The sequence below is a fragment of the Leptosomus discolor genome, chromosome 21 (genome assembly GCF_034619465.1).
Source record: "Leptosomus discolor isolate bLepDis1 chromosome 21, bLepDis1.hap2, whole genome shotgun sequence".
NCBI lineage: Eukaryota > Metazoa > Chordata > Aves > Leptosomiformes > Leptosomidae > Leptosomus > Leptosomus discolor.
In genome coordinates this window covers 2,250,347-2,263,335 of record NC_141411.1, presented here as the reverse complement: position 1 = coordinate 2,263,335, position 12,989 = coordinate 2,250,347, and the positions used below count along the sequence as shown (strand labels likewise).

Genomic DNA, 12,989 nt, shown 5'->3' with positions numbered 1-12,989 from the left:
TCAGACCTGGCCCTCCCGGATCGGGGAGGACACGTTTGGGACAGCACTGTCCCCCTCGGAGCCACCCTGCGCGATGTTGCCGGAGGTGAGGAGGAAGGTGGAGTAGGCGAGGTCAGCATCCTCCTTGGAGCTCTGGGGAAGGACAGGAGGACACCGTTAGGTGGCTGGGGAAGGGCAGCAGCACGTGGCGGGGGGAAGAGCAGCGTTTCGAGGGCTGTGAACTTCTCGGGGTGATACGGGCAGGCTGGATGAGTGCGACCACCCAGCAGGTCACACCGGTGCTGATGTGAGAGCATCAGGCGTTTGCTCGGCCCCAGGAAGATGCCAAATGTCTGTGGGTTTGGCACTCCATGGCATGCCTGTCCCTGCCTGTGGGCACACCAGCTCATCTGTCCGAAAGCTGCTAGGTTTTACTGGTTTCCTGATAGTTTCCTTTATTGGTCCGGTTCTGCTCTCAGCACTCACACCACCTATGTATTGCCTTTGGTTGGGGACTTTTAAAAAGAAGGTCTTGATCTGGCACCTCCAGTCACTGCTGAGTGGTGCCACTTGGCCATGATCTTACACAAGAGGAGGGAAGGCAGGGGAAGGCAAGGGAAGGCAGGGGCCACAGTGGCAAGCCGCAGCCCTTGTAGTGGCAGAGACATCCCTCCCTACCTGAAACGCTGCCCACATGGGGGGAAGGCTGGGAGGTGGGATGTGCTCTGGTTTCTGGCCATCTGCTTACCCCAGTGGTTCATATTTATGGTAACAACCCAACCCCAACCTTCCTGACGCTACCTGGGGCTGACTTGGTGCCCTGTTTGAAGGAAGGCGACTGCTATGATTGTCTCTGCTAAAACATGGAGTCAGGAAAGGGTTAAGGTCCCCTTTAACCGAGGCTGATCTGCAGCAGGTGGCTGGATCCAGGTAAGACCGAGAGCACCTGGGTATAAATAAGGCCCCTGGGAGAGGGCAGCTCCTCTAGCAGAGGCTGGAGGGCTGCGGTGGTGTCTCCCAGGTCAGTGGGCTTTCTCCTGCCTTCTCTTACCCTTTTTGCCTTCTTTGCCTCAGCAGCGCTTTCTGGGGCAGCCGCGGTGGTGATGAACTCTGCAGGGAGAGAAGGGGAGGCATCAGGGCATGGGAGCCCTTGGTGGGCAGGCTGTGGCTTCTGTAGGGTCCTTCTGCAAGCCCCTCCCCGGCACCCCTCGCCCTGGGGCTGGGGCTGGGGCTGGAGAGCAGCCCATGAGCCAGCAACCTACCGTCCCCTCCTATCTGGGTCTCCTCGCTCTCTTTCACACAGGCGTTATTGCTTGCGCTGTACTCCTTCACGCTTTCGAAGTCCGACATGCTGATGTTCGTCCTGTAGCTCCCGATGGACACCAGGTCTGTTAAGAGGGAGGAGATAAACATCCCGCAGGCTGGCTTGGAGCTGGTGCAAGCGCATCGGCGTCCGACCCGCCTCTGGGCAAGGAGACGCTGTGCCACGCAACGTGCAAAGCCCGCGGAGGGGTGGTCTCTGTCTCAGCCCGGGCAGCCTGTACGCTGGGTTGTTGGAGCTGTGTGGATGGGGTTAGTGGGAGAAGCTGGGTCCCTTGTCTGCCCGTTGCGTGGCGGGGTACCGGGGAGGAGCTCAGCCCGGCAGAGACTGCGGCATGCGCGAGGTATTGCCTTCGTCTTAATATTGCTGACGTTTCTTGAGAGACTAGAAAAGGCAGGGACTCACCAGATCTCTTCATCTGCCTGTATTTAAAAATGGCAAAAGCTGTCACGAGGACCAGGATCACGGCACCGACAGAGCCCAGGACTGAAGGAAGGGTACCGGAGCCGTGGCTTTCAGCAGAGCTGGAATGGAGGGAAAGATACATTAAACTGTGAATGATATATTTTTTTAGTTATTCAACACTGAATAACGTATTTGAATATCCAGCAGTCTAAAAATCTATGCAGGATAGTAAATCCGAGTGATCATGATGCAATTCAATTAATTAAATGGATCCTAGCACATATAATTAATAAAATAAAAAACCAAATAACAATGTAGGACAGAGGTTGTGCCAAAACAGCTACATCAGCAGCTTGGTTATAAATATGTGAACAACAGCTCTCTAATCTCCACAGAAGTATTTTCAATTAATTTTTCTGTAGCTGGGGTTTCTAATCATTCCCTTCTGCAACTACTTTCTTGAACTAGAGATTCGTTTCAAGACATTTTGCCTTTTGCTGTAACTTTTTTCTTCTTTTCCTCTGATATTTTGTGCTGAGTTCTTCGAGGGTAAGAATTTTTTTGTTGCAAAGCCGTGTGTGCCGCGTGCGGACACGGTACCAGCAGCAGGTTAATAGAAACCTCACAGAAATGATAAACCACAGTGGCTTGGAGAGAACTAACCTTTCTGAGGCAGCGGCGCTTTGCACCCCAGCACCACTGGAGGCTCTTCCTTGGGGAACAAAGCCACCCTCGGCGTGGCTGGGGGGCTCGGCGGCGTGGCTGGGGGGCTCGGCGGCGTGGCTGGGGGGCTCGGCGGCGTGGCTGGGGGGCTCGGCGGCGTGGCTGGGGGGCTCGGCGGCGTGGCTGGGGGGCTCAGCATCTTGGCTGGGGGGCTCAGCATCTTGGCTGGGGTTGTCAAGGTTCAGGAGGTCCAGGCTGCGGCTGGCATCGCTTCCTACATTTCCCAGGGGAGAAGCGGGATTAGCTGCATGAGCAGCAGCACAGAGATGGTGACGCAGAAGCTGGTTGGGTGTATGAGGTGCTCGTGGAAGTGCAGCGGGTTTTGGCTGTCCAGGAGAGGCTCTTTAAAATGAGGCTTAGAGATCTGGAATAATCTCATTCCAAACAACTTATTGCAAAAATCTGAAGTGGGCGCTCTCTGCCTACATACTGTTTCAAGAACTTCTCTAAGTTCTGCCTCTAGTATTTCCAGGATAAATTTTGAATACTTGTTTTGCTTTTGTTTCTAGCCCTTCGCCCACCAAGGGCAATGAATTGAGGCTGTTTCTGTTTTCACTTTGACCATCATCAGCTTAGGATGGTTGCATGTGGATACCTAGTGCTATACTTTTTCTCTGCTTCCAACATTTCTCCCTGAGAAAAACATCTTAATTCCAAAATACTGCACCAAAGCTGAGACTAAGCCCCTTGTTGGTGGTGGTAGCTCTTCCTTTCCTGCTCCCCACTGTTTTCCTGCTGAAGATAATAAGCTCCCTGTACAGGATGTGTCTCTGGACTGCGCGCAGTCCTTCACCTGGCAGGCATCAGATGTTGCTTAATCTAAGATGCTACAAATTGTAATAGCGATAACCAGTAAGGACAGGGTTAAAAAGTAAAAACGGTGTGGAAGGAAGTGATTTTTTTTTTTTTTTAGACTGGTGGGTTTTTCTATGACTGGGAAGAAAAAACCAACGAGTGGATGAAAACACTCATGACAAGTTGCACAAAATCAGGGTGATCTCGACACCGGGACTGGGTGGCTGCCTGGGTGAGAGCACTTCTGTTTTGAGGTGCTGCAACCTAGTGGCTATGGAGAGGACTTTTCTCTCAGTGGAAAGCAGCGTGATTTGTCACAGCCCTGACAAGCAGGAAAGCCCCTGCCTGCATTCCCCTTGGGTCTCACCTCCAGTCACCGTCAGGTACACTGCCATGGTTTCCCCGAAGAGGCCACTGCGCTTCACTCCACACCAGTACCACCCTTGGTCTGTCTTTTCCACCGGGTCAAAGGTCAGGATAACCGTCCTGTCGTCAGTGTCACAGGCAACGTTCGGCTCTGGCTGCCTTCGGTCAGAAGCAAGCATGGGCTGGCAGCCGGTGTTGCTCCACTGGCACCAGTACTTCTGGTAGGAGTAGTACTTGCACGGATAAGAGCAAGTTAAATTGACCCGTGAACCCACTTGTGCCTCCACTTCCTGTGGTCCCTGCAGCCCAGGTTCTCCTGCAAGGGCAAACAGAACATCAAGGCTGATGTTAGTGGTTTCAGCGGTGGGAATGGTAGTCAACAGGTCGTGGTGCTGCTAGAGATGGTGAACCAGGAGAGGTGTAATTGAGGGAGAGTGCTCCTTACATCCCTAAATTAATGTTAAGGATGCTGGATATGCATCTCTGCGTGAACACTGGAGGATTTTTTGCAAGACTTGAATACTTGCATGAGAAACTTTTGTGAACGCTTTCCCCTAAAACTGAAACCTTGTGTTTCCACTTTAAAGCTACTGGGGTGGGGGTGGATTGGCACAATGCTTTGCCTTATGACATAGATGCTCAGAGCTGGACCTCACATCTCTTCCCAAAAAGCCAGATCTACTCCTTTGTGGTGCAGGCAGAGAACTGCCAACGCGCAAGCTCGTACCGTCTATGATCTTCAGCTCAGTTGATGATTTCTGCTCCTTCTCCTCGTCCGTCATGCACCAGTAATAGCCTTTGTCACTGTCCTTCAGCTGGTTCAGGATGACGGTGAATGTGTTGTTAACTGGGTTCTCGTACATGGCCACTCTTCCTTCATACAAGCCTGACACATACCCTTCGCTGTCTATGATCCGAGCGCACCCGTTATTTCTCCACTTGCACCAGTACTTCAGTGAGGATGTTCTTAGAGGGTTGTAGTGGCATTCAAATGTGGCAGAACTTCCTTTTACTCCAATTATTACGGGCTTTCCTTGAGGAACATTTGACTCTGGAGATAAAAATGAAATGAGCATCTATACATGTCTAACTTTTGCCCTTGTGGCACTCTTCCAAGAGAATAAATATTATCAGATCAAACAAAGCTGTTTTGGCTAAAGCAAGGCTAGGTGAAGCTCAGGGGTGCAAATGGTAGGAGACTGCCCTGGCCCTGCTAGGAATTGACCCTAAAGGGTCTGTCAGGCCTTTCTTTTTCCCAGACTCACTGGGTGGTCGGTGTCTTTGCATACTGACATTTTAAAGTTCTGCTCCCTTTGCTAGGGGAAGGGCAGGTCTTCTCCTTTCTACGTCTGTCACTTTGAGGTCTAAGGAATTAAGACTTGAAGAGACAGTTTGCTCGCCTCAAATGGATAGGCAGAACTTGCCTTGTGGAGTTTTGGGTTAGTCAGACTGGGGAAGATAGCTAGCCACTACTGGGAAAGTAAAGTCTTGATACAAGCTTTATTAGTGATAGTTTAGTATGTCACGGATAGTTAAATGAATAGAAACAAGTCTCTAGGTGAGTGGGTAGGATAATAGCACTCTGCAAAGGGAAATCAAAATTCTTGTTAAATAAAGTGAGACTGCTAGGGATGCTTCTAAAGGGAAGCAGGGATGAAGGGAAAAACCACCGGGAATAGCTTACCCTCATAGACATGCACATCCAGTTCCTTTGTTTCTCCACTCTCCCCATAGAAGCCGACCCCGCACAGGTACAAGCCAGAGTCTTCCCAGTCCATCTGAGTTACCGTGATGCTGAACGAGCCTGCAGGTTCCACATTGCTCAGCAGAATTCGCCCCATGTAATCCTGATCCACATTCCCGTGGCTGTCAATGATGTCATGGCAGTCGTCTTTCTCCAACTTGCACAAGTATTTCCTCATGGCCACGGAGCTCTCCCCAAAGTTGCAGGACATGGTCAAAGTGCTGTGGAGCTGCACGTAGAAGAGCTCGGCTCCCTCGGGGACGTGCGGACCTGTGCGTACAGAGACACCAGTCAGCGCCCACTGCCCGCTCTGTTGGCAACTGCGTGCAGCTCCCCTCTACCTCTGAAGGCTTTTTTTCAGCATAGGGTTTCTCTCTGCTTCGCTGTGTTATGTGGTCACACGCTGCTCCTGGCCAGAGCATGATCTACCCAGCAGCGTCCCATGCATTTCAGGACTGACGTGTCTCTGCAGTATCACTGCCTGCTCTGCGGCGGGGTTTCTCCCAGAGCCGCCTTGCCAGCGGCTGTGCCACGAGTTCTCACCGTGCTCTGCACCCGGAGCCTGGCCCAGCGGAGCGGTGCTGTCCCGCACACCGCTTGGCTCGCGCGGCCTCGGCGGTGGGTGGGAGGGTACAGCAGAGCGACGGGCAGTTCTGCCCTCCGACTGCGTCTCCCTAAATTTCGGTGGCTGAAGGAGGTCAGCAGTTTCTAAGCAGTGTTTGTGGCCTTAAGATGAGGTTTGTTGAATCTGATTTTTATGCCAGATTTTTGGTCAAAAAATTCATTCTGTGAGAGCACAAGGGAAAATGGAATCTGCTGTTTCCTGAAAGCGTGGAGCATCTTGATCTCTTGGACGCTGGATAGACTATCTGTGGAGCCTTATTAAACAGCGGGGGGAAAAAGTAAAAGAAAATAATACTTTAAGGACCCCCAAGCCTTTAATTACCTTTAGAAACATCCAGACCAACTTGGTAGGAGAGCCCTTTGCCGTTGATACCAATACCACACTGGTAGGTGCCTGCATCTGCCGTTGTAAGGTTCCAGATCTTGATCTGGAAGTTTTCTGCCTGGGGGTAGTCAGTGATGGAGGCTCTGCCTCGGTAGCCTGCAGCGGTGTAGCCGCTGGTGGAGACGACGGTCCTGCAGCCCGTGGCCGATTCCCTGCACCAATACTTTCTGTCGTGTCTGTTCACGCTGGTGGGAGGGTAGAAGCATTTCACAGTAACCGACCCGTCGAGCAGACCGTACACCTGCCGCGGTCCGAACACAGGGCTCGCATCTGCAGGAGGAAAACACGTCGGCTGTAAGTGTCAGCGGTGCTACGCAACCCGACGGGGCTGCTGAGCGGGGCGGGTGTCCCGGGGCTGGGCAGCATCCTGTGGTCTGAAAGGTCCCGTGGCAGTGATGGGCACTGATGGGGTAGAGACACTCCCTGGACCCTGCTCCCCCCTGGCCTTAGGCCACCCGCAAGACCTGTGCCCCAGACAGGTTACACTTACATGCTGCCTTGGGGAGGTATCTGCTGCTTGCAGATTCAGCTGGGAGGAAGGCGAGCAGGACGATGAACAATACTAAAGTCATTTTTCTGGCATTCCCTGGAAAAGGCACAGAAGTTGGTGGATAATCACAGTTGCAAAATGGTTAACTTAACCGATCAAGTTGTCTAATAATCCTCATGCCTGGAGGATACAAGGGTTGTGGCTACTTGAGCTAAAGAGAAATACAACATTTAATTGTTTCTGTCAAGCAATTGAATGGGAAAGAGAGACGTGGTAACGCTGCTCTTGCCTGTGTTGCTGCATGGCATCATGACTGCCCGTGGGCCTCATCCCAACATTCCAGTCTTCCCTTCTGCAAAATGAGGGGAGGGGTTCTTACGACAAACTTGGTTAATGCAGTGCCTGCAAGCCACCGGTGTGTCCATCGGAGCACGGTGTCCCTTGGGCAGGCAACGGTGGCAGCGTGCACAGCATAAAAAGCGATTTTGGCCAAACCAGAGGAAACATGATTCAGAATCAGAAGTGGTATCTGGTTTTGTACTCCTAAATCAGAACAGCCCATCACAAGGCTGAAGTCCAAAAATGGTCCAAAAGCCACTGAGCCCTGGCAGATGTGAGACTCAGGTGGCGACCCGGAGCTCAACTGCTCACTTGACCCTTGCTGGGAGATAACATTGCTTCCAATAGTTTAATAGCTGGGGTCATATTTTCTTTCAGTGTTGTTCTTGCAGTGAAAGGAAGGCTTGTTCGCTGTGAGCTTGGGTGCCAAAACCACTCCTTAGGAAAACCTGCTCTCACAGAATGGTTCGGTTTGGAAAGGATGTGTGAGGATCATCTAGTCCAACCCCCCTGCCATGGGCAGGGACATCTTTCACTAGGACATGTTGCTCAAAGCCCCCATCCAACCTGACCTTGAACGCTTCCACTGATGGGACATCTACAGCTTCTCTGGGCAACTTATTCCAGTGTCTTACCACCCTCATCGTAAAAATTTCTTCCTTATGTCATAGAGCAGAGCTCCTGTCTGAAGCCCGTATTTGATTACTGCTCTCTGTTTGCCTGTTCTCCTCAAGGACATACAAAAGAGACAAAGGGTAATATTTTCATCTCTACATTATTTTTTTTTCTCCTTCCTCAGTTGCTGGTGAAGTTAATGAGATGCAGGGATTTACCCCTCACCCCACCCCTCCAAGAATCTGACTTAACCCAAGTAAAGCACTGTCCCACCTGTGTGTCCACCCAAACCTATTGCACCAAAATTGACCCATGGCCAGGCCTCAATGGTGGCAATTGGGGAATGCCAACCCAAACTGTGTGTCTCTTGACATGTGTCCTTAGTCTTCAGGATGAGTATTTCTCTCCTTCCCCTTGTCTTGGGCTGAGTGCTGGCTCAGAGGAAGCCAAGGCTCTTAATTCACTGGACTGTTTTCTTTGGCCTGAACCGTTGGACACTGTGAGGTGCAGTGGTGGGGATGTGCATCTCCTGAGCATGGCTGTTGATCTACCTGCCTATTCCCAGTTATAGAGATGATGATAGGTGCCAAGGAAAGCCTTTGCAAACATTCAGAGGAATTTGATTTCAGGGCTCCAAGTGACACAATTTTATTAAGGGTAATTCCCAGAAGTAGAAAAAGGCTTTTGTTTCCGTGCTAAGATGAAAGGTGTTCTGTTGTGCTTTCTTCCTTGTATTGTGATTTCTAATTGCTCAGTGACCGCTTGTCCATGGCTAATAATTAACTCACTGAGCATAAAAAATGCTCTTTCATACATATCCCAGAAGTAGCCAGCAAGACAAACATAACATATTCTGCAGAAAGCAAACAATATGGCACAAAAAGGGCCTTGATGTTTGCCCCTTGCTAACAGCAACTCCTCTGGCTGATGTTGCCTTGTTGCCCTCCACCCCTTGCTCTGCAGTGCAAGCAGGATCCCAGCTCACCTTCCCCCTTCTTGGCAAAATTTGAATAATCTGTTAGTCCAATTCCTTCCCAAAGCAATCAGCTACTTCAGAGTTACAGACAACGCTGTTCTGTCAGGTAAGGGAGGGTTACCAAGACCTCTTTTTTCAACAAAGACACAGCTGTGTCCAGAAAGGTGTGCGTTAGAGCAGGAAGGAATTTTTGTGTCTCTGTCTCTCAGGACACTTGTGCCTAGACAAGAACAGTTCCTGTGTGCTTTCATGACAAACATCTGCAGCTCTGAGTTGCCTCTAGTCCTGTTTTCTCAGGTGGTGTTAAAACCTTCCCCCACTCATGGTATGAATGGAGAAAACTCCCATGTGTAGCAAGTCCGAGCAAGCACAGCCACCGGTTACGTAAAAAATCTATGCGCTACTTCCATGCTGATCCAGTGAGCTGGATGGCTGGAAACCCCCTCTCTGCTGCCAGTGCCGTGTTGCGCCCAGTGACACCTTCTAACCCGCTGAAATGGTGCAAACGGGCTTTGCTGGTCACTCTGCAACAACCAAGCACTGTCTGAGATGCTGGAGGAGAATTTCACCAAGCTGTGGGTAAAAGAGCTTTAGTTCCTTCTTGCTTTCAAAGAACATTTGCTGCTGGATTTGCTCTCTCTAGTCGAAGCACAAGGTCTAAACCTCAGAGCTCCAGGGAAGAGAAAAGGCTGCTGAGCTCGTATGAAAGGGAGTGCAAGTAAGTAGCTGTGCAAGTGATTCGTGCTCATGCTTCTGCAGATGGAGGGGGAGCTGGAAGGAAATGGGAGACGGGACAGCAAAGCTTTGCAGGGGGCTATGGAAGAGTCAAGAGGCTCGAAACCAGAAGGAGATGCCATGTGTGCTATCTCCAAAGCAGCTGGGAAGCAAGCTTATGGCAAGCGTGCTGGTACGTCTGCAGTGCTCTTATCCTGCTGGGTGCCCAGAGGTGGTGCCTGCTGAAGAACCAGTGCTGGAAAGGGTGAAGTGCCTATGCCCAGCCTGTACTCCTCCTGCCACTCGGCTGCAGCTTCTCACTGGTCTGTCCTAATTTTTCAGGAGTAGAGAAAGGAGAAAAATAGTGCTCCTTTGTTATTGTGTTGGTGAAATCTTTTCTGGAGGTGGCAGCGGAGACAAGGGTTCACTGTACGGGAATAGTTGCACTGACTTTGCAGACGACTGATCCTTCACTGGTTTTGCCCAGGGGCTGCGTGATGTGGCTGGGTTGGACTCAGTTGCCACACTGGGTTCCCCTCTGCTCGTGTCCACATCTGCTTCCCCCTCTTGCAGGCACTGACCTGCGTGTCTGGGTACCTGCGCTGGAATTCTGGTTGCTCTCGGAGTGGGAAGGACGGACCACATGAGACCACGGTGTCCCCACAGACTGACGGACACTGGAAACCTCTCCCTGGGGGAAAAGCTGGTCCTACCATGCTGCAGCAGGACGGGTCGCCAGGACCTTGTTTGGTGGCCGATGTGCACTTGGTGCCTGCAGCCCAATTTGTGAGGCCATCAGAGCTCTTGCCTGCACCGGAGCTCTCGGGCAGGAGGGATCGTGGAGGCTGATAGGCTGAGGGAAACCTGGACGTTGGATTTGTGCCGCATATCTCCACGCAGGCAAAGAAGCTGCCGTCTTAAACCTGATGGATTAAAAGCCCAGCGAGAAACTGCCCGCAAGGCAGTGTGACGGACGGGTCGGGAGGGAAAGGAGGGAGGGAACCCAGTTATTCCCACCAGGAAGGTGTCTCTGAGAAGCTGCTCTGCAGCTCAGGGTGAAGAAGCCATGAGTGGGAAGTGCCAGGCTGGCAGCGCTCCGGAGCAGCTGCCTCTGTCGGCGTTTCGGGCTTCAGCTCACCCGCAGCGTTGGGCCAGCCGCTGTAGACTGCCAGGCTGTCTCTGGTTATTTTAAAACATTTTGATAGGTGAAGGGGATGGGGGGGGTGGGATTAAAACCGTGTGCTAGTTCTCCCCCTCTCCTTGCTGTGCAGGGCTGGCAGAGCAGCAGCCGTGGGGAAAGCTTTCAGCTGCACGAGTGCGGGTACCTGGGGTTTGCAAAGTCCCTGCTGCGGCGGTGGTCATCTTTGGACTGTTACCAGCTGTGGGCTGGGGCCATTCTCCTTTTTCTTTGGTTTGTCTATTTTTTTTGCATTGATTTTTTTGGGTTTTTTTTTTTTTTTTTTTTAGCTGCAACTCAAATCTTGGTTTTGTGTATTTACTTTCATTTTGCATCATCAAAACTGCCAGCTTCCTCCTCTTCCCTGTCCCAACGTAACCGGTTTTGGAGCACAAAAACAATTTTACAGCTGAACTCAGGAGGTGGGAGTTCACGTGTTGGTGCATGAGCTTTCCTCTCTTAACCCAGGCCGCTGGACACCAGTGTCACCGAGATCAGGGCAACAGCTTTGTCCTGTCCAGGATGCTGGGCCAGGCGGGGGTGGTTCCAGGCCCTCTAACCGTTTGCAGTGTGCTGCTGGGTTTGTGTGGGCAAACGGGGATTTCAAAGAATTACATCGTACAAAAGCAGAACAAGGATAGGCTAATCATTAGCAAGACTAACATTAACCAATCCAAGCATTTTGTTGTAATATGCTTCAAAACCGAAGATTTGGCCATCACCAGGTAAATGGCATTAACTTTCTCCTGGTCACCCATTTCCGTGCTCGGTTTGAGTCGTCATGTTTGTGACCACGAGCTTGGGAAGCGCCGAGGGCAGCTGTGCAGGTGTGCGAGTGCATGAGAAGCTTGAAAAGTGTTCAAGTATTGATAAAACACAAATACACACCCATACTGTAGCAACAGGTAAAAACTCATTATGACTTCTAACATGTTTCTGTGTTTTGGATTTTGGTGTGTTTTCTCCTACCACCAACGTGCATTGGAGCTCGGCGTGTGCGTGTGCTGCACCAAAGGGGCTTTGCTGGATGGTGACGAGCGAGACAGGAACCTACCGCAATGTGGGTTTGGTGTGAAAAGCCACGGGAATGGAAAAATTACCAGATCCTTTACAACCTAATGACCTTTTTTCTTGCTTTCCGACTTAGGATAGCCAAATGTTTCGGTCATCTTAGTATCAACTTGAGAATGAATAACGCTATCTGTTCTGGTTTGGTACGTTGCCGTGCTCTTAAACCCCACTGCGCTCACCTCCGTTGAGTGACAAAACAATTTTAATGCTGTGTATAAAGCGCTGGGGAGGTTAGACCCCCCCCTCAAACCCCACATCTGTCTCCCTTGCTTATACGGACACAACTTTAGTGTCTCTGTCCATAGAAAGGGGCTCATGGTGCTTTTGCAGGGCAGTGGGAGGCTGATCAGCAGTAGCTACGGTATGAGACCACCCTGAGCTGGGTTTCCCACTGTGTGTGGACTCTTCCCTGGATCCCCCAGTGCTGAAAGCACTGCGGGATTGGCCTGGGTTGGGAACATCACCTTCCTCTCCAGCGCTATCATATGCCTGAATTTTGAAACAGTGCTTTCAGCTCTTCTAAATGTCATTCATTACAAGACCTTCTCTGGGTTTCTATGGTGCCTTTGTGACTCTCAGTCCTGGGGAGCCATATCTTCAGATTTATAATGATCTGAAGAGAACAGGACCTGGCCCCCGAGTTATGCAAAGCTGAGCAAGCAGCTGCTCTTGCCGGGTATGAAATACCAGAGTTCAGCTCCCAAATTCTGCTGACTCAGCTGCAAAGTTGAGCTCTGAGAAACCAGTACACTCCTAATGCAGGTTGCCAGTGATCAGCATGGTCCAACCCATTAGCTATTAACTATTGCTCTTAACAATGACCAGTGTCAAGGCCGTGCTGTGGGATCCACAAAACATGATTTAGTTGTCACATTTGTAATTCCAGCCTAGGAGTCCTTCTGTTTTGTAGAAAGTTTACTGTTATTCAAATATTTGAGAAACAAGAACATATGGAGTAGGGTAGTATTTTTCCTCCTCAAATCCTTTTAAAGCAAGACCTACTAACACCATGGGGAAGCTGTAGAGGCAGGCAGGGCTGAGCAGCATCAGCAGGGGTTACACTGTGAGGAGGAGCACTGGCACGTGCTAGGGGTGATTTATGGAGGTGCTGAAGACTTCTGTGCCGAGAAGAAGGGCACAGCAACAAACTTCTTGCTGCACAGGACTGGGGTTATCTGCATCTTTACACTTCCCATCAAGATCGCTGCATAGATGGCCTTATTGTGAGTTTTATTTGCTGTAGTGTGTGTGTGGGGGAAAGCATC

The 12,989-nt window shown here is 50.9% G+C and overlaps 1 protein-coding gene across 1 annotated transcript; it reads right to left on the bottom strand.

Annotated features, from left to right (window-relative positions):
* LOC104345587 (polymeric immunoglobulin receptor-like) lies at positions 1 to 6,914 on the bottom strand. The gene is made up of 10 exons (XM_086476603.1): positions 6,833 to 6,914; positions 6,280 to 6,612; positions 5,274 to 5,603; positions 4,317 to 4,640; positions 3,545 to 3,905; positions 2,369 to 2,488; positions 1,706 to 1,824; positions 1,242 to 1,367; positions 1,031 to 1,089; positions 1 to 132 (listed from the first exon to the last, which is right to left on the bottom strand). Exons 1-10 carry the CDS (start codon positions 6,912 to 6,914, stop codon positions 1 to 3), a joined length of 1,986 nt encoding a protein of 661 aa, XP_086332729.1.
* Between the last annotated feature and the right edge of the window lie 6,075 nt (positions 6,915 to 12,989).

What these genes read in the sequence shown, in the direction of transcription:
- LOC104345587 (XM_086476603.1), bottom strand. Translation starts at nt 6,914, where the DNA reads ATGACTTTAGTATTGTTCATCGTCCTGCTCGCCTTCCTCCCAGCTGAA. An exon ending in ATACCTCCCCAAGGCAGCAT is followed by an intron (nt 6,613 to 6,832) that starts GTAAGTGTAACC and finishes TTCCTCCTGCAG; the next exon opens with ATGCGAGCCCTGTGTTCGGA. An exon ending in GACCCAGATAGGAGGGGACG is followed by an intron (nt 1,090 to 1,241) that starts GTAGGTTGCTGG and finishes CTCTCCCTGCAG; the next exon opens with AGTTCATCACCACCGCGGCT.